The following is a 20232-nucleotide window of genomic DNA, read 5'->3' as shown; positions in this document are numbered from 1 at the left end:
TGGACATTCATTAGTGGAATCATAAAATTTGTAATCTTTTGTGATTAAATTCTTTCACAATGACAAACAAAATGTTTTCAACATTTATCCTTGTAGTATATACTCCTACTTTAATACTTTTTATGGCTGAATAATATCCCATTGAATGAAAATATCATACTTTATTTACCTATTTGTCAGTTGTTGACATGGAATATTTCCACTTTCTGTCTAATATGAATAACGTTGCTATGAATATCCATGTATGAATCAATTGAAAAATAGATAAATGTGGTTTATCCCAATTTTGGAATAATCCTTATAGAAAGGAATGAAATACTGAGACTTTATTATATCATGGATAAACCTTGAAAACATGCTAAGTGAAAGAAACCACTTACTATATGATTCTGTTGTTACGAAATGTCTAACATGGACAAATCCATAGAGACCAAAAGTAAATTAGTGGTTACCAGGGCTGTGGAAGGGCGAAGGGGATGGGGAGTAACTTGTAAAGCGTTTCTTTCTGAGGTGATAAAAATGTTCAAAAATGTGTTGTGTTGGGCTGTGGATCTAGCTCAGCTGGTAGAGTATTTGCCTTGCAGGCACAAAATTCAATCCCCAGCAACACCAAAGGAAAAAAAAAAGTTGTGTTGATGATTGCACTTTGTGAATATTCTACAACCTACTGAATTTTACATTTTACATAGGTGCATTGTATTACAAAAATAATTCATAACCTCTATTGTTTAATGCATACCAGTTGCTACTCTCCCTGCAGTACTCTGAGAGGTGCTGTGGCATGTAGATGAAAATGGTACTTGTCTCCTATGATCTAAGAAGTTCTCAGTGGACATTCCTAAATAGTAAAGAGAAGTAGATACTCGTATGATCCAATGGTGTATCACACAGTGTTAGTTTCTGGTAATAGGCTTCTCTCAGAAAGATCTCAACATTTCTAAGTATCAGCCATAGGATTTCAAAATGGTGACTATCCCAATGTTTATATAACGTAGACATAGTGTTTTCCATCAAGTATAACATTGTGAATGCCCTGTGGGCAGGAGTCTTGCTTTATGTCCATCTTGAGTCCTGTGTTTAGCATTGTATTTTGTCCACAAATAGGATTATGTGTCTGTGAATGAATGAGTAATTGCTGTTTTTGAAGTCTCCTGGTTTTGTCCCTAGGACAAAAATACCTTCAGGCTTATGGCTGCCTCCTCCAATTGGCTCTACGGGGAAGGTGTTGCTGAATTGACCAAATGACTTCATGCAAGGGTTTCTTTTTTCACAACTGGTAACAATTTTGTTTCTGTGGTGCTTCCACTCTGATTTTGGTTGTAGTGGCGACCTGAAACAACATATGGGTATTTTTGGAGTGTTGTGATTTCCTCCCTGGTAAGACATCTAAGACTTTGGGTCTTGTGAGATTTAGGAAAATGAAAGATGGAATAAACCTCACAATTATTATTTTTTTCTTTTTCGTTTTTACTTCTTTTTTTTCCCCCCCAACATGTATCAAACTTCAGTGCTATAGATGCTGTGTAGCTTATGGGTCTTTGCTCTAATAAGATTTTTTTTTTCTTTTTTCCTTCTGTAAAGGTACTCTATGTTGATTAAGTGCTTTTTGTTAAATATCCTTTGCTTGCACTGGACTTCTCTTTGTGTTGATTTTTTGCTTCATTTTTTTTTTCCATTTCTCATGCTGTTCAGTTACTGGATGCCAGAAGAACCAAGGTTTGTCCACTCTTTGCAGCTTGTTTGTTTTGCTCTGTACAGCCTCACTTCCTTGTGTGTTTGGGTGTGTTTGTCTGTGTCTGCATTTGTTCCCTTTTGCTTGCAGAGGCAGTAATCCTGTTTACTAAACCTGTTCGCAGCTTTATTTGTAAAATAAATAAATAAAATTTTAAAAAAGTCCCTGTTTGTGTCTACTTGTAGTGGATGCTATTATTTTCATTTTTAAATGGACATACATTTATCAGGAAAAATAATGGATAGTAGAATAAAGAACATCTTAGGAAACAAGGAATACTGAGTCTGGAGTGTTGTGGGCATAAATAGGATGTGTTTGTGAAAGTTTCCCTCTAACCCTTTCACTTCCTAAATTAAAGCTCTATAGATGTATACTTTCCCTTGTGATTGACACTAATATACTGTTTCTGTGTATGTGTACATTTCTTTTCTCCTAAGACATTCAGAAAGCATCACTGAATTAATATCCCCTTTCCATGTGCTGTCCCATGCTTCTGAAGTCACCATGGAGGACTTCATGGCTGGCCCCCTGGAACTCATGATTAACATTCCATTTTCATGGTGTGGAAGCAGCAAACAGTGCCTGATACTTTCATTGACTTTTTTCCTTTTCCTATCCTGCTCTGTCTTTCTCATCGTAGCACCTGCAGTTGACAATCCAGGCCCTTCAGGATGAGCTGCGAACCCAGAGAGACCTCAACCACCTCCTGCAGCAGGAGAGTGGCAACCGTGGAGCGGAGCACTTCACCATTGAGCTGACGGAGGAGAACTTCAGGAGGCTCCAGGCTGAGCATGACAGACAGGCCAAGGAGCTCTTCCTGTTGAGGAAGACCCTGGAGGAAATGGAGCTAAGAATCGAGACACAGAAACAGACCCTCAATGCCCGAGATGAATCAATCAAAAAGCTCCTGGAGATGTTGCAAAGTAAAGGTTTACCATCCAAAAGCCTTGAGGATGACAATGAGCGGACGCGCCGGATGGCAGAGGCTGAATCTCAGGTCAGCCACTTGGAAGTAATTTTAGACCAGAAAGAGAAGGAAAACATTCATCTGAGAGAGGTAAGACATTGACTCACTTTCTCTTATTTTATAAATTAAGTTGTTATCAAGTTATTTTCATAGGTGGGAAGATATCTTCAGCTTTAATAAAATTTCCTTCATCATCTGCTTTATAATCATTCTGTCTGCTTATGACCATTAAACTGGAATTTTACCTTAGTTTCTTCCCCTTTTCACCACACATGCATTCCATTCATATTCAGGTACTCGGGATCCAAGCATGTGCAACACATGATAATCCTAAAGTGGTTTATAGTTGTTTCCCACAGGTGGCGATAGTTTTGGGGTCTTTTAAGTATAGCACTACGTAAGCTTAGTTGTTTATCAAACATCATCTCTTTAAAGGAACAAAACAAATAGGTTATTAGCAACAGAGTGAACTTAAATATTTTTATAACTGAATTGAGGGTAGAATGTACAGGAAGTAAAACAAATGGGTGTTTCTGGAAAGAATGGTAAACTGTGCAGACCAATTTTGAACGTTTACATTTAAGATAATCTTTGTCTGCATTTACATTTGTCTAGGACACAGTGTTTTGGGTTTTCTGAGTATGTGTTTTGCCCTTAGTGGATTAAATCATTGAAGTCCTTTACAGACAGTCTGTCTGGTTTTCTATCACCATTGAAATGTTGTGATGCTCAGATATCTGAGAATATGTAGTTGGGTAAAGGTTAGAAAAAAATGTGGGTGACAGCCAGGGTTTGAAATTGTTCCAGCAGTTACTTGCCACTGTGGTGGATACAGACCTTGAAAGTGTCATGTAGGCAAATATGCTGAAGGGGACATGCATCACACAGCAAATCATAAGCAATAAAGTGGCATTAAATATATCTCAAAATATTCTACAGCAATAAATAATTCCAGAGCAGACTAGATTTCTTGGCATTGACTACCTGTTCAGATGGGCATTCCTTCTTGTGAGTCATTTGTTCAGAAAACCTGACTTCCATGTTGGGATTTGCTAAAATGCAAATGCTTCCAGGAGTTTTCTCTGATGGAGATTGTATTTGGTTAGAACATTTGAACAAACTTTGTCTTCAACCCTAATGATCTCTACTCTGATTCTCCCTTATGGTTTTCTTTTTTATTTTATTTTTTCATGAGATCTTAGCCGCATGCTTGGGAAGCCACATGGCTTTGTTTCATACTGAGATACTTGAAGCGATGTTTTGTTAAGCAGAATCTTCCCATCCATATTCCAAGAGAATGAATATGGTGGGAAGACTTGTAAGATGATCCCCAGTGATCCCTGCCTCTTGGATTCACATCCTTCTGTAATTTCCCTTCCTTGAGTGTTGGCTAATGTATGACTTGCATATAAACAATAGAATATGGCAAAGGTAATGAGATGTCAATGTCACATCCATGATTAGATTTCTTAGGACTATTATTTCAATCTTGCTAGCAGACTGTGTTGCCTCCTTCGCTTTCATGCTTTGATGAAGCAAGCTGCTATATGGAAAGGCTCATGTGGTAAGAGGTGAGGGTAGTCTCCAGCCAATATACAGTGGAGAATGGAGGTACTCAGTCTGACAGCTTTGAATCACTGAAAACTGCCTACAGTCGCTTAGTGTGCTTAGAGGTGGAACCTTGCACAGTCAAGCCCTCAGATGGAATGACAGCCTCTGGGCTGACACTTTACAGCTTGTGAGAGACCATGAAGCAGAGAAACCAGGTAAGCTATGCCTGGATTACTGACTAATGGAATCTGTGAGATAATAAACGTGTGTTGTTTTATGCTGATGAATTCTGGAGTGATTTGTTATAGTAATAGATAGCTAATACAGTAGATCAGATATTAGTCCTTTCCCTGTTTCACTCCATAAACTTCCCATGTAGTTTACAGAAGAGAAATAATAACTGGTATTTATTACTTGCATGTAGATTGACTTTGGATTTTAAAATTTTGCTTGTGTTTTCTCAAAGTTATGGTTGATAGAGAATCACTATAGTTGAACAAACAGCTTTTATTTTGAGTACAAAGGGACAATGTTGTATGTACAGCAAGGTTATGATGCCAGAGAAACCTTCATCTGCAGCATTGTTCATTACTCTACGGCATCTAGTGGTCAGGATGGACTCACTCTTCTTCTATTATTAGATTCTGTTATTTGGTAATACTTAATAGATGCTGCATTCATCCTGTTGTGTGGCTAAAAACAATTCCACTTGTGGTTTCTGAAACTGGTTGGTCCTCTCACAATGGTCTAGTGTGGATACAGATCATGTTTAGAGCATTGACCATCAGTTTGAATGCATACAAAGGGTGGTACAGAAAATAAAGCCCAGTACATCCAACTCATCTCCTTGAGCATCAAACTAATGTCCGTGGATAGGCCATGTCTTGGGTCATCAAGAAGAAAGAATGTGGAATATGTGTCTCTATATAAAAGTCATTTTCAATTTGAACTCAATGAACAAGACTTGGAGACATGAAAGAATCCTTTCCAAGAGAAGGGTTGTAGTAGCTTCTGAGAGTCATTTATTAAAATTTCAGGAGTTGTGTGTGAGTTGTCCATTAAATCATCGATATCCTGAAATTGGTCCTAGTTGGAATATTATCACCATGGAAATTGGTAAATACTACTCTCATGGCTCACCCCTATTTCATTCCTGAATGCTTATTTATTGGCATGCCTCTGAATAAATGAAATGTCCTCAATGTATTAAGAAGACGCACTGCATCATCTGAAAGTTAGAAATTGGAAGAATTGAGATTATGAGTGCATTAACCACTCATAGTTTATCAAAAGTTTTCAAAAGGGTCTGTATAGTTGTTTGTGTGTCAGGCACTATGAAGTGCTCTACACTGATTCATGCTGAACTCACAAAACTACCTCATTTGTTTATTCACTAATTCATTTATTCATTAATTGGGTGAATTCTTATTGAAGATCTGTTTGGGGATATAGCAAAGAAAACCAATAATTTGGCTTCATGGGTGCTTGCATTCTATTGGGAAGAAATAGATGACAATTTTATAGTTAGGAAAATGTCCTGAAGAAGATAAAGCACTAGTGAGCTGGGAGTGACTTGGAGGGGGTGACAATATAAACTAAGACCTAATGACAAAAAGGAGTCAGCTATGTGAGGATCTCAGAAGACTGTTCCAGTCAGGAGAAAAGGCCCATGTCCTAGGAGGTAGCTGCCATTATTTGGCCATTTTACCTGGGACAAGTGACATCAAGAAGTTTGCTCAGTGTCACACAGCTAACAAATGTATAGCTGTTATTTGAATCAGGCTGACTCTAGAGTCTCAGCTCTTAAACTACTTATTTATATTCCTTTTCTCAAAGAATCTTGCCCAAAGTGTGCTGGGCAGAATAGCCATTTTGTGGTAAGTTGATGTGTTATGAGAGAAAAGGGGCTTGAGGGCCAAGTGAACTTGGGGACATGCTGGGTTCCACGGAGTTTACCACAACTTCCTATTCTCCAATATGCCAGTGTGTAGGGCTCATTTCCAGGCAGCAGACTGGGGAAGGCAGAGCTTCTCAAGAGTATTTGGCTCACTGTTCTCTTGCTGCATTGGTGTCCTTTTAAGACATTTTTGAAAAATGCTATTTTAGAAATTGAAAATTGTGCTATTAGTTTGTGACCAACGAAATACTTAATAATATACAAATAGTTGTTTCCCTGTGCCAAGTAACTGAGAAATTTCCTTTATTATTTTGTAAGGCCAAGTTTATCGTAAACTGTTTCCATAGTCTCCACTGAGTTTTACAATGTACTTCTATCAGGTTATTTTAAAATTTTTTAATAGAAAAATGTGTCTGACCACTTTTGCTATTAAACCAGTAAGAATAACTCGGCTTGAATAAAGAGGTTGCCTGACCTAGGTTAATTTAAATGAATCTAAAACAGGGTTTAAAATGTACTTGAGGTTTTAAAAAAGTTCAGCATGTTCCTGATTTCTTTTTCATTATGCATGGTTGGACCAGGTTGAGGCTAGATGGTGTAATGCTGGGGAATGGAGTGCTAGTGGTTTTATGATTCATTCTCAGGCAGAGGTGTTGGACCTCACATAAACCCTGTCTTCTGGTCTTGTTCAGCCTATTGTTTCAGGATGTTTGGAGTTGGCAGGAATTGCACATGGGGTGGGTGGGTTGCTTTACTATCTTGTTGTCTTTCAATGGTCTGGAAAAGGCTGAGGGTGACACCCACTCCTTTGTCTGGTAGGAAACAATGGTGAAAAGGTTGTGATCTCAACTTATTTGGAAGTTGGAAATCATTGCCCAGGAACTATGCCTGATGTAAGCCCCAGGCTTGGCTGAGCCCCAGCATTACTCACTAGTGTATTGTGATGCATTTTGATACAGGTTGATTTGATAAGACAGTGTTTAATGTGGTAATGGTTTACCTTGTTCTTTAGGTTTTCCTGCAAAGAACATACTGTTCCCTGTAAAGTACCCTAAATATTGCTGATCTGATTAAAGAAAAAAATGGTTTTTATATCAGGATCCTCTTATGCTTACCCTGCATACTATTTTTCTTGACTGGTCCTCAGAAGAAAGTCAGTGGACTTGGGACATGTCTCACTCTTTAACTGCCAAGCCCATTGATCTCCTATTCTAATACCTTCTGGCAGTTTGCCTTTCTTTAGTTGCAGGGGCAGATGAAGACTCAAGTCATGGGGGCCACATTTGCTAATAATCCAAGACAAGCAAAACCTGCAGGAGGTGGGACCTGAGCTTCCCTCTGCACTGTGGGTGGGCAGAAAGGAGAAGCAGGTAACATGAATTCTTGGTCTGATTTCTGAGGCCAGTGGGAGATTCACCAGGGCAAAGGTTGTGATCTAGAAGTTCTTGAGTTTTTAGGTCTTTTATTGATGGCTCAAACCTCCCCTGTGTAATCCCTGTCCCAAACTTATAGATGCCACTTTGGTGCCCCTTTCTCCAAACCATATAATCTCTTTCTCTTTAACACACATTTGTCTTTGGTTCTGCTGAGCCATGATTTTGCTGATGCAGGCATTTCTAAATCTAATAGATTCAATACATTCTATTTCTACCAACAAAGCTTATGATAGAAAATATTCCCAAACAAACATACCATTTTATATAGAAGATCTTTTATAAATGCTATTTCACATGTATATTATAAAACTGAATGATTATTTACTATTTTAATATAGAAAGCTTTTGTTTTAACCTGATCAGTTCGTTCCATCAATATTCCCAGGCCTCAGATATTGCTTGTGTTTGATAATATATTTTAATGATTGAAAAATAACTAGAGAATTGTTCTGTGGTTTGTGAGTATTGGGAAGGTGCATACTGACTTCATAAGTTCCATGTTCTTTTATGTTTTCTTTATCATTGCTGTATGTTTGGAGTGAAGAGGGAGTTTTGGAGTACCTGGAAATCTCCTTTCAGTTTTTGCAAAATGTGTTGGATGTTGTTAGGCCTATCTGGAATGTCCATATGTAGCATGCTGTGGAAGCATGGTGGCAGTTTTGTGATCTTGTTTATAGATTCAGGTGGGCAATAAAACAACTCGTACTCAATGATGCTTATTCCAGGTATAGCCCGATGCTGTACTAAGTAATGCTGTCATCACCATCTTTACACAGATAAGGAAACTGAGGCACAAAGTGGTATTTTCCTCATTCACAAGTGCTGGGGCCAAGATCGGACCCCAGGCATTCTGGCTGTAGAATTTGTACTTGTCACCACTGCTTGCTATTAATCCTTGGATTGGTTTCACCAAGAGGATCTCAAAGGGTACCTAAATGCTGAACAGCTAAAAGCAGGAAAATGGATGACCAGCTTAAACCATGGCAGAACTGGTCCTTAAAGGCAGGAAGAATTTCAACACTCGGCTTGTGAAGAGGTCTGACTGAAGAAGGGATGGCTGAGTGGAGCCGTGGATGTGGGAACTGTGGTGGGTTTGGAGTGCATCAAATTTGGGACTCATGAAACTCCACCTTTCAGGAGAGGGAGGAAATAAAGCTGAATAGATGGTGGGGGATCACTTCACTGGGGGCTCTGAGTATCAGGCGCAGAGGATTGGCTTTTACTCCCTGGAGCCTTTAAAGGCATTCATTCTCAAATGAGTCACATGACCAACTGAATATTCTCTCTCTCATGAGATTACATAGAATTTTCATTGACTGATGTCAAAGTAATTCTCATTCTCCTTGTTTTCTATAAGTTCCATTTTCTCCTAGCACTTCATTCAGGATAGATGCCAACAAAGCATCTTTGTAGAAAAATGCTATTTCCGCTCCCTAATTTGACAATGCATCTCAAAGTACAATTTCATAACTTCTACTCTTCCATTTTAGATGACAGGAAATATATTCATTTCTTTTTAGCATATTTTGCTTTATCTTTTAATTCTAATGCATTCTTTAAAATTTGAATGCTACATGCTAATTTGAAATGGTTCAGGTTTTACCCCATATTGATTTTAATGAGTGTAATTGGCTGCTTTTTACAGTAACAGAGATGGTTGGAGTCCCAGGGGGCCATTAGACACAAGGCATTTCAGAACCTGCTGGGAAAAGGAAGTGGTTGGGGAGGTGGATAAAGGCTCCAGGGGGATCCAGAGAATGTCAGGAAGTCATACTGGGAGAGACAGATTACTGTCCTTTTTGCCCTAAGAGTGGAGTGATGGCTCCCTGAAAAATATTTTTTCGTTAGTTGACATAAGTTGTCATCATTGTCTGGTAAAACAATACACCACAAATAAAACCTCAGTAGTGAGAAAGGACTACAAGCCCTTGTACTGTGGTTATGTTAGTGTGTTTCATAAGCCATGGTAATGGGAAGTTGAGACAGGGTTGGCTATATCTAGGCTCATCCTATCTTATGTGGGAACATTAATTAATACCTTACATGTGGAGGAGGCTTAGTAGTTTATAGAACATGCTCCATTATAATGATTTCTTCTGATGCTCCCAGCAACCCTGGGAGGACACCGGGGCTCAGAGAAGTTTTGATGACATGTAACATTTACTGAGAATGCTGTGAGATCCGCCTGTGCTAATCACTTCCCAAGGAGTGCCTTTTTTATGTTCCTAATGATGTGCTGAAAAGGATGATGGTTTTCCTGCTTCTCAGATGAGGAGGCTGAGGTCCTGAGGGTGATGTGCTTGGTCCAGGTTCTCAGAGCAAGTAGTAAATGATCTGGGATTCAAATGTGGGCCTGTTGGTGCTAGGTTCCTTGTTGCTAAACACTCCTTGAGACTGTCAAGGATTCAGACTGATAGAGAGTAGACTAGGATTTTGGTCTTCTGACTTCTCACACAGGGTTATTTTCTTTTTACATGCAAACAAGGAAAAATGCAAAGGGTTTTTTTTTTTTTTTTTTTTTTTTTCCTTTCTTGCCACATCTTATCAGGGAATTTTGACTGTAAATCTGTGAGGTCACCGAGCCATGGAACGGTTAAACAGTGCTGTGTAGAAGGCAGCAGCAGGGTGAGGTCTCCAGGGCACATTGTAGGCTTAGGAAAGTGAAAATACTTGGCCCTCCATGAATTCTTAGGGAATAGACCAGTTTTTGTGAGCAGAGAATAAGGACAAGAAAGTGGGAGGCATATAGAGTTGGACCTTTCCCACTTCATTTGTTCAAAGTTGGTCTTCTTTTCAATTTTCTTTACTTTATAATTAGCACACTTCCAGAAAGAAATGCTTTGCCTCCCCAAGCCAGCCTTACTTTTTATCTAGTTTTCATTACATATTTCAGATTTCTATGTCAGTAGTGTGACATTAAAATTGTATTTATAACTCCCAATAGGCACCTATTTCATAACTCTTCTGAAATTTGGTAAAGCAAAATCTACTTTCCTAAACACCCTGGCTTGAATGTGAAGAGGATTACTTTTTGTTTCTAGTTTGGCACAGAGGTTGTAGGGGTTCCTAAATGCTTTGAATTTTGCTTCCATGATGTAGCCTAGCATTTTTTAGTCTCTGTACTATTGATATTTTGGAAAAGATAATTCATTGTTTTAAGGGCTCCCCCCCCCCTTATTTTATTGCTTTGTATCCTGTTTAAAAGCATCTAGGGCTTCTACCTACAAGATTCAGGTAGCAACCCCACCCTTCCCTAAACCGTTTCAACAACAATAAAAATATCTTCAGCCATTGCAAGATATCTCCTGGGGGGTGAAATCAATTGTGAACTGCTGGTGAAGAGTGCGTGACACATCCTTTGGTGACTGGTCTATGGCCATGGGCAAGTACAGAAATTCCTAGCCACACCTGCTTGAAACTGTTTTACTGAAGAAAGTCAAGAAGATTGCTGTACTTCTTGACCCAAAGACTAACTGCAGGGGATTGAATTTAGGAAGCGGATGTCCTGAGGTGAGGTGGGGTGGAGGTTTGAGCTTGAAAACCAGAAATGGTGTGTGAGTGTGTGTGTGTGTGTGTGTGTATGAGAGAGAGCGAGAGCGAGAGAGCGAGAGAGCGAGAGAGAGAGAGAGAGGAGACAGAGGATAGAGAAAGGGACACACACAGAGACACATAGAAGAGACAGAGACACACAGAAATAGAAATATGGAGAGACAGACACACACACACAGAGGCACAGAGAGAGGCATAGATACACACAGAGACATGAACACACACAAAGAGTACACAGAGACTTACACAGACACACACAGAGGGGGCGGGAACTGCCCCCTGCTTCACTCCTAGCCTCTCAGAAAATGTAGGTAAATTCAGGAAAAGAAATCTAAGGGAGGTGATAGGGTAGTATTTTTGATTTGAGCTACTGTGTGGGAAGGTTGGGACTTTATGAAAATAAAAGATATTGATTCTCAGGAGTATTTATGGAGGCAATAATTATGGACCTGAGAAGATACATAAACCTTACTTTCTGACTACCAGACATGCTATTAATTGGCAATTTTATTTTACAATAAAGGTTGCTGTCCCCATTCTCCTCAAAATGGCTTTTGAGTCTCACTTTGTTTTTTGAATAAACATTTCTCTATGTGAACTGCCACCCTCCCCCCCAGACCATCAAACTTCAAGATAATTTTGGAGTATAGTGGTTTTATCATGTGGAAATGTAGTACAGATGTTCAGAATTACCTTTTCCTTTCCTTCTTTAAAACATGACCACACGTGCTTTGCTCTAAGTACCATTAAGTATTTTTATTATTGCTATTAAAAAATCTTGCCTCAGGCAGAATCCTACTACATCTTAAGTAAAGGCAAATATTAAAATAGCAAGTATTAATGTGTATCACATTAAAATCTGAACTCATGTGTGGCTTTTTATGCAATCAAAATCTTTATTTTTTTTGACCCACTTGACCATGTCCTCTAGTTTCAGCTTCCTTTCCTCACTTTAAAACTTGCAGGATTTTGTTCCCTACCCCTCCCCACCAATTTTCTGTAGACTTGAGTTTTTCTCTTTCCTCTGCATATATCTTTGAACTCTGCCTGATCGCATAATGAAGTTTGATGGGAGGATTTGGACTGCCACCATGAATTAGTTAGTGCATGATTTTAAAAGTTATTAATGGAGCAGAGTTCTTTCTTTGCAGAGAATCTCAGATTCATGGCAGGGGTTCTCTGTTCTTTGAGTGCTGCACACCAGGGCCAGTGGTCATTTACCAAGGAAATAGTTTATCAACACTTGACACATCTCCTTCTCAGAAGTCTGTTTAGGGAGATTAGCTGCCACTCTTAAGATTAGCTTCTTTTAAGTCTATTAAGTATTGCTTTTCTTTTCTTGTTTTTAATATCTCCTCAGCCTTAATATATCTAAAAGCTGGGTCTGGTGGTGCACACCTGTAATCCCAGTTACTTGGGAGATTGAGGCATGAGGATAGAAAATCCAGGCAAGCCTCAGCAATTTAGCCAGGCCCTAAGCAACTTAGACCTCTCACTAGGCCCTGTCTCAAAATAAAAGATAAAAAGTGTTGGGGATGTATCTCAGTGGTTAAGCACCCCTGGGTTCAATCCCTGGTATCAAAGACAAAAAAAAAAAAAATTGGTTGCAGAGCTGGGGCGTATCTCAGAGGTAGAGTACTTGCCTAGCATGTGCAAAGCCCTAGGTTAAATACCTACTACCACAAAAATAAAAATAAAAATTAATCAATTGTAAGCCAGATGCAGTGGCACATGCCTGTAATCCCAAAGACTGTGGAGGCTTAGACCAGAGGATCGCAAGTTTGAGGCCAGCCTGGGCAACTTAGGGGACCCTGTCTCCAGGAAAAAAAAAATTAAAGAGGATTGGGGATGTGATTCGGTGGTTAAAGCACCCCAGGTTAAAAAGAAAAAAAAAATTCTCTAAAAAGTTGCAATCCTCCCCATCCCGATTTAATTTAATTCCTTGATTTGATTTAATTTAATTCCTGGTGTCAAGAACACCCTCATCACCTAGTATACTAGAAATTAATCCTTGTTTAGACAAATGATCTTCCATAAAATGTTGCTTTTCCCATTCACATCCAAATAGGAATGCATTGCCAGGTGACGTTCTTATAGAACGTGGCATAGGCCTGTGCCATTCTGGTAGAATCAACACAGCAAGGAAATTGCAAGGTCTGAGTGTGCCTTAGACAGCAGAAATGACTCTTAATGTAGATATTCCACTCTGCCTTCATGGTCCCTTCCAGTTTTACTGCCAGTGGTGTCTGTTGCAATACTTTTCTGATGCCTGTCAAGGTTTAGTTGATTTTTTTAAGGAGTCAAGTTTTGGTTGCTTTAAAAGACAGAATACTACACAATGATCGAGTCCTTGCCAATTGCACACTGGAAACTGGAGACACATTGAGGTTTGTGCCTGTTAAGTTTTCAATGTGTAGTATTTGGACGCCTCCTAAACAACCCTTAGAAGTAAAGGGATAATTGGAGGGTAGTGGAGAATTGAGGATGCTTGTGTTGAGCGTGGTGATGTTGGGCATGTAATGACACAGCCTCTCCAGAGGACATGAAATATTTTTTGAAAAACTCACTCTCTTTCCCCTTTTTTCTTGGCTGTGATTATCTTTGTTTGTTGGCTCTTTATTTTGCTGCCCTTTAGACACAAATATGCTTGTGTAGAAGATCGAAGGAGACTGGCCAAAACAACTGCATTTTCTGAAACCACAGCTGCCTCGCTGGGAATATGTGTGGCACTTTACGTCTGAGAATTGCTGGGCTTATCATACTGATGGAGGAAGTTTCATGGAATCACATCTTGGGAGGTCCTGGTGGATGCTGTTAATATCATAAATCATCATCATCACCACCATCATTAAATAGAAGGCTTCCTGGGGTGGAGCTCAGTGCTGGGCTTTGTTACTCAGAACAGCTCTTTGAGGTGTTGGTGTTGACATTGTCATATTACGTAATCAGGGAAGTGAAGTAACTTGCCTGAGACCTCACAGGGAAATTAACTTCGAAGTGAGAACCAGTATACTCTTTTTTAAATATATATATACATATTTATTTTTTAGTTATAGGTGGACACCATATCTTTATTTTTATGTGATGCTGAGGATCGAACCCAGTGCCCCACGCATGCTAGGCGAGCGCTCTACCTCTGAGCCACAACCCTAGCCCAGTATACTCTTTATTATTCCATAGAAATATAAAATAATTCTAATCATTTTTTTCCTACTGGTTCCTCCTCTTTTTGGTTTGTTTTCTTTGAAATTTTTTTTTAAAATTTAAGTTTCTCATCTGGTTCCTATTATGACTTCATTTAAAATCTTACTGTTTCTCCTAACATGTTGATTTCTCCTCCTTATTTTAACCTCATTTATTTTCTTTCCTTTGTGCATTTTTTTTGGGGGGTGGTGGTACCAGGGATTGAACTCAGGGTAACTCAACCACTGAGCCACATCCCCAGCCCGATTTTGAATTTTATTTAGAGACAGGGTTTCACTGAGTTGCTTAACGCCTCATTTTTGCTAAGGCTGGCTTTGAACTCATGATCCTCCTGCCTCAGCCTCTCAAGATGCTAGATCCTTTTAAATTTAATTTTTTTTTAAATTGTTGATAGATATTTATTTTTATTTATTTATATGCAGTGCTGAAAACTGATCCTAGTGCCTCACACACGCCAGGCAAGTGCACTACTGCTGATCCACAGCCCCTCCTTTGTGTTTTCAATCTGCATTGATTTATGGGGTTAATTATCTTTGTTTTATTCATAATAGCTGTGCTGTACTTTTGCAAGAGACCTAAGAATGCTAAGGAAATTTACAGGAGACTTCTGGCCTAGGAGAATTTCAATCAGCAGTTTTCTTTGCCTCCAGAACAACCTTTGCATCCACCTGTGCAAGTTTACTCTTTGGTCTCAAATGAGATGACCTATGTAAAGCACTTTGCACAGGGCTTGGCTCAACAAATGTCATTTATGTTTCCTTGAAGAAAGATGAGGAGGGGATAAGCAAGATTTGGCTTCACTGTCAGTTGATCTCATAAAGCAAGTCTACGGTCCCTTTTCAAACTACAGATTTCTGTCTTCAGGATCAAACTTGGCCTGTTGGTATTTTATAGGTCACTTGTTGGGGGTGCAGTGTTTGTTCTGAGCTGAGAGAAATCAAGGGTGACCGCTCTACCATCCCAGTTACATTTCATAAAAGTGAACCTTCTTCAGTATGTTATGATTATATTGTGTGATAGATATCTGATTCACAGGGCTTGAAAATTAAACCTACGTGTAATGCGTGTTATATACATATAGAGCCTGGCATGTTGTAAATGCTCAATGTTTTAGTCTTCCAATTTATATATATAATTCTTTCAAAACTATATATTCTATGAGAGCAGAAATCACACCTTTCTCATCTTTAATATTGCCAGCACCTTGCACATTGTTTTTATTACTATTGATATGCCTCCTACCTAGACTGCATAGCTTTTGAGCAGAGATTTTTTTTTTTAAGTTGTAGATGGACACAATGCCTTTATTTATTTTATTTTTATGTGGTGTTGAGGATTGAACCCAGTGCCTCACATGTACAAGACAAATACTCTACCACTGAGCTACAACCTCAGCCCACAGCAGAGATTGTTTTCAGTCTTCAGTGTCATATCTTCAGTAGGGATACTGCTGGTTACTCGTGAGTCCTGCTGCCTCACATGTTGAAATATAACATTGGAGAAGCGCACCTAGGCAAGCATAGAAAGCAAGGTTTATTTAAAAAGGGGTAATATAGACTTCTTTTGGGAGGAAGAAGGGGGCCATAGCTGGTATCCCAAGAAGTGAGGGTGTTTTGCCTTTTTTTAAAAATTTGTTTTTTTCAGTTCTTGATAGACATTTATTTCATTTACTTATATGTGGTGCTGAGAATCAAACCCAGTGCCTCACACATGCAAGGCAAGTGTGCTACTGCTGAGCCCCAGCCCCAGCCCATTTTGCCTTTTTATATGTCTTAAGCTGCCTTTGTTCTCCTGCTCTCTTCACCCTTATCTCTCTCATTCCTGTGTAAGTGACTAGGCCCAAGAGATACTCTGGTGGATGGCCAAAAGGGGAGAAGCAGATGGGCTGGAGGGGCCAAGGTAGAGTAATCCAGGCAGGAAGGGGGCCCTGGGTGCATTAATTAACAACTTTTACAACTCCCTCTAGGGAGGGATAATCTCAGGGACAGGTTACCTTTTGTGAAGGATCAATTTTTTATTTTTAACTATTTTTATACTTATAGAAAATATGCAAAAATAATGCAGAGCTTCCATATGTCTCTCTCCTGTTGTTTCCATCTTAATATTGTGCACGACCTAAGTATAATTATTAGAACCAAGAAGATACCAGTTTTGCTTGCTCTGGTAGAATACCATAACCAAATTAAGGGCCCCATTTAAACTTTACTGATTTTTCTATCAGTGTCATTTGATTGTCATTCTAGGATCCTGTGTTACATTTGGTTGTCATTTCCCCATGGTCTCCATATTTTCTCCATGGGTTCCTTAGTTATTTCTTATCATTCTTGGTACCTTGAAGATTATCAGTGAATTATTTTGCTGAATTTCTCATACTTTAGACCTTCTGATATCTTCTCATAATGGTACTCAGGTCCTGCCTTTTTCTGAATGTGATAGAGACAATGCCATGTCCTTCTTAGAACATTGATACATGGAGTTCATGGTGGTATTTTATCTTTTCATTAATGACTGGTGATCATACCAGTTTGAATTATTCTTTAGGATATTGGCTTAAGTGGGTTGTTATTGTTGTCAACATGGCTAACTTATTGATCTTTTATGGTGTGCCAGGCACTGTTTTAAACTCTTGATATGTGGTAACTCATTTATTTAATCCTCACAGCAGCTGTTGAACCAATTAATCTTCCCTGGTAACACATGAAGAAACTGAGAGGGAAGTGGACTACTCTGACTAGTACCTCAAAGGGAGTCACAATCAAGGTGGTCAAAGGCCTGTGTTCCTAACCATCAGGTGACACTACCTTCTTTGTGCACACCAAGAAGGGACAGCTGGGGGTGGGGCTGATAACACCATTCCAAGTCCAGAGTTTCTCAGGGAACAGTTATAACTCATACTCTCTCCATAACTGGCCCCCATGTTGGTCTTTATAATTCTGTAATTATCAATTAGGAGTTAGTTTTGAAAGTCTAGGAGACTGTTCATGAGGTTGAATTAAGGTGATGACAGTGGGTACAGACAGGAAAAGGAATTCAAGAGGATGCCTTGAAGTAGGAACCATAGCTAAGAATGTAAAGAATGTAGGGAGCAGAAGTGTCTGTGATAAGTTGTACTTGGGACAAAGAAGGAAGAAGGCACACAGTGAGAAAAACCAAGAAGGAAACTTTTATAGAGAGAAAAGAGAACCCCAAAAGTTGAGTTTTCAAGGACACGTTCATTTATTCAGTTGTTTTATGAAGAGCTTTTAAATCTAAACTATGTCTGCAGAGGGGCAATGAAATGACGGAGACCCTGTTATGGGGATTGTGTTAAGGTGGGATTTTTGGGCTGAGTCTGTAGAATTGGGAAGTTTGTTGACAAATAAGTAGGAAATATGGGATCAGGGGTATATGGCCTGGAAGGTTGATACACTAGCAGATGTGATATCTATTCTTTGACCTCCCCAGATAAGAAGCTATATGATTTTAACCAAACCTTGAGTTACTCAAATTATATTAAGACTTATAGTTTTCCTAAAGCATATACTTTATCATACAATATGTCATTTAAAGATTCTGTGAATCCCACAATAAAATGTGGGGTTAATAAAAAATATTAAACATGAACTAACGTTTTGGTTCTATGAATAGTAAAGATCCAGATGAATGACGGGTTTCTTTATTGAGTCTGGGGATTGAGTGGATGCTGGGAGCAGAGTATGGCAATATCCCAGCATGATATTGATGGTGGGTAGCAATAGCTAAAGCTGCATAATAAAAGATGGTTTCATCTTTTATTACTGGTCAACACAGTAGAGTTTGAGCTGTCTAAACAGGAAATTAGAAAATTTGTATCTAAAAATAATCTTATCTTTTTTCTTTTCATTGTGACCTCCAGTGCTAAGAAACAAAGACCTTGCAGAAATTGTGGGAAGTTTCTGAAACCCCAGTTTGTAACCAGCTGATTTGATTTTCTTTAGTACAGTGGGAGACTATTTGTGAAGAAATTAACTTCATTATAGGCTAGCCATTGGTTGCATGATATCAGCATTTCTATCAGAGTTCAAGGAGAATTTTTGAACATGGGAGTTACCTTTGACCCCAGTGCAGTTTTACAAAACTTCAGCAGCTTTGGAAAAAGTTTAAATGAACTTGGATCCTCTAGAACAGGATTTCTTAATTGTAGCACTGTTGCCATTCTGGGCTTGATGGTTCTTTATTGGTGTTGAGGGCTGTTCTGTGCATTAGAGGATGTTTAGCAAAAAAAAAAAAAAAAAAAAAAAAAAAATCCTTGATCTCTGTCCAGAGATGCTAGTACTGTTAACTCCATGCCCCAAGTTTGCCAATTAAAAATGTCTCCAGTTATTGCCAGATGTTCGCTGGATGACAAAATCATTCCCTCTTGAGAAACACTGATCTAAAGTGTGGTCTGGAACCCAGCAGATCATTGGAATCTCCCCAGAGCCAGAACTGCAGCAGCTTAGGCCCCAGGTCACTGGAATCTCGGTCTGCATTATAAAAAGTTCTGCAGCAGTCCTGTGGACTTGTGAAAGTTTGAGAAACTTTGACCTAAAGCTCTGCCTAGAGCAGTGTGGCAAGAGCTTTGAAGCCAGGCATGGCTTACCATTAATAGGGATATGACCTTGGGCAAGTCATTTCACCTCTTGGGGACTCAGTTTCCTCCTCTGTAAAATGGGACTAAGGAAACCTGTGTTATGAGAGTAAAAGGAGGGAATGGAGTTGAAGCAAAGAGAGGGGAAATCTTCCCTCATTAGAATCTCAGTTGGGCTTGTTTCTGTCTTTTTTTTAAAGCTGTTTTTCTTGGCCATATTGGACTTACTCTTATTTGTAATGATGATATAAGAGGCTGAGGAAAAGCAATATGTCTGAGTTAGTGCTCTGCAAGTAGAGAAGGCAATAAAAAATCTGCTTGTTTACAGATATATTTTTGAATCTTCTACTTCTTCAAGCTGTGGCTCTCATGGTCTGGTCCCCCCCGCCTTGCTTGGAACACTGGGATCCCCTTTCTGGAAAACTCATTATCCTGAGCTTTGTGAACTCTCAATGATCTCGTTTAAAGGCCAGAATCTAAAGGTGGGAAAAGTAAAGCTGATGGCAGCTAAAAGCAAAAGCCATTTAGGGAAGAAGCAGCTTGTAGGATAAACTTTATTCCTATGCAACTGGATTTTGAAATGGGGTGATTATTTTTATGACCATTAGTAAAATTTTCTGGTTAAGATAAGGATAAATAGTTTTGTCTTGGGAATAAATTGATTGCTCCAGAACTCCATATTTTCCCCCTTTCCTCTTTTTCCCACCATGTCATTGCTTTAGTGTAGCATGTATTTCTCTTTCCGATTTATCAAGAATAACTTTTATGACTTTGGGCTAATAATCTGATCTGACAAAGACAAGCTTCCTTTTTTGGCAAAATTAATTAGAAGAATAACATAGAAAATGGGTACATACATGCAGAATATTATCAGGGCAATTTTTGTGTAAATCTTGACTATAGTCATGGGCATTATAATAATGTTTTGATTTATCACAGACCACATATATGACAGTGGTCCCATAAGATCATAATGACACTGAGCAATTCCTATTGCTTAGTGATATCATAGTTATCAGATGTTTAGATACACAAACACTTACTATTGTGTTTCAGTTGCCTACAACATTCAGTATAGTAACATGTTGTACAGTTTTGTAGCCTTCAGGCAAAAGACTATACCCATATTACCTTGGTATGTAGTAGGCTATACCACCTATTTTGTGCGTGAGTTCACTCCATGATGTTTACCTAACAATGAAATTGACTCGCAATATGTTTCTGAGGACATATCCTTTCATTAAGTAACATATGAGTCTAGTTAGTTTATCTGAAGTTCTCCGATTCTACTAATATAAAGGGATGTCA

At 38.9% G+C, this 20232-nt stretch overlaps 1 protein-coding gene across 16 annotated transcripts in view; it reads left to right on the top strand.

The window, feature by feature from the left end:
- Positions 1-20232, top strand: part of Erc2 (ELKS/RAB6-interacting/CAST family member 2) — an 882113-nt gene that overhangs the window by 162537 nt on the left and 699344 nt on the right. For 11 of the 16 annotated variants that reach the window (XR_009227574.1, XR_009227575.1, XR_009227577.1 and 8 more), the window contains 2 exons: positions 1693-1716; positions 2373-2789. Coding sequence is in view for 12 of the 16 variants with exons in the window: in XM_058582159.1 (XP_058438142.1) it covers positions 1693-1716; positions 2373-2789 (441 nt within the window). In the remaining 4 variants the exon portion in view is untranslated. The remainder of the gene's footprint in view (positions 1-1692; positions 1717-2372; positions 2790-20232) is intronic. The other 5 variants (XM_058582164.1, XM_058582163.1, XM_058582160.1 and 2 more) reach the window with 1 other exon arrangement.

The sequence above is a fragment of the Marmota monax genome, unplaced genomic scaffold (genome assembly GCF_021218885.2).
Source record: "Marmota monax isolate L192 unplaced genomic scaffold, Marmota_monax_Labrador192_F-V1.1 WCK01_AAM20220418_F8-fsc00042, whole genome shotgun sequence".
Classification (NCBI taxonomy): domain Eukaryota; kingdom Metazoa; phylum Chordata; class Mammalia; order Rodentia; family Sciuridae; genus Marmota; species Marmota monax.
The sequence above is the reverse complement of the archived record's forward strand: the minus strand, read 5'-3'. Positions and strand labels throughout refer to the sequence as shown.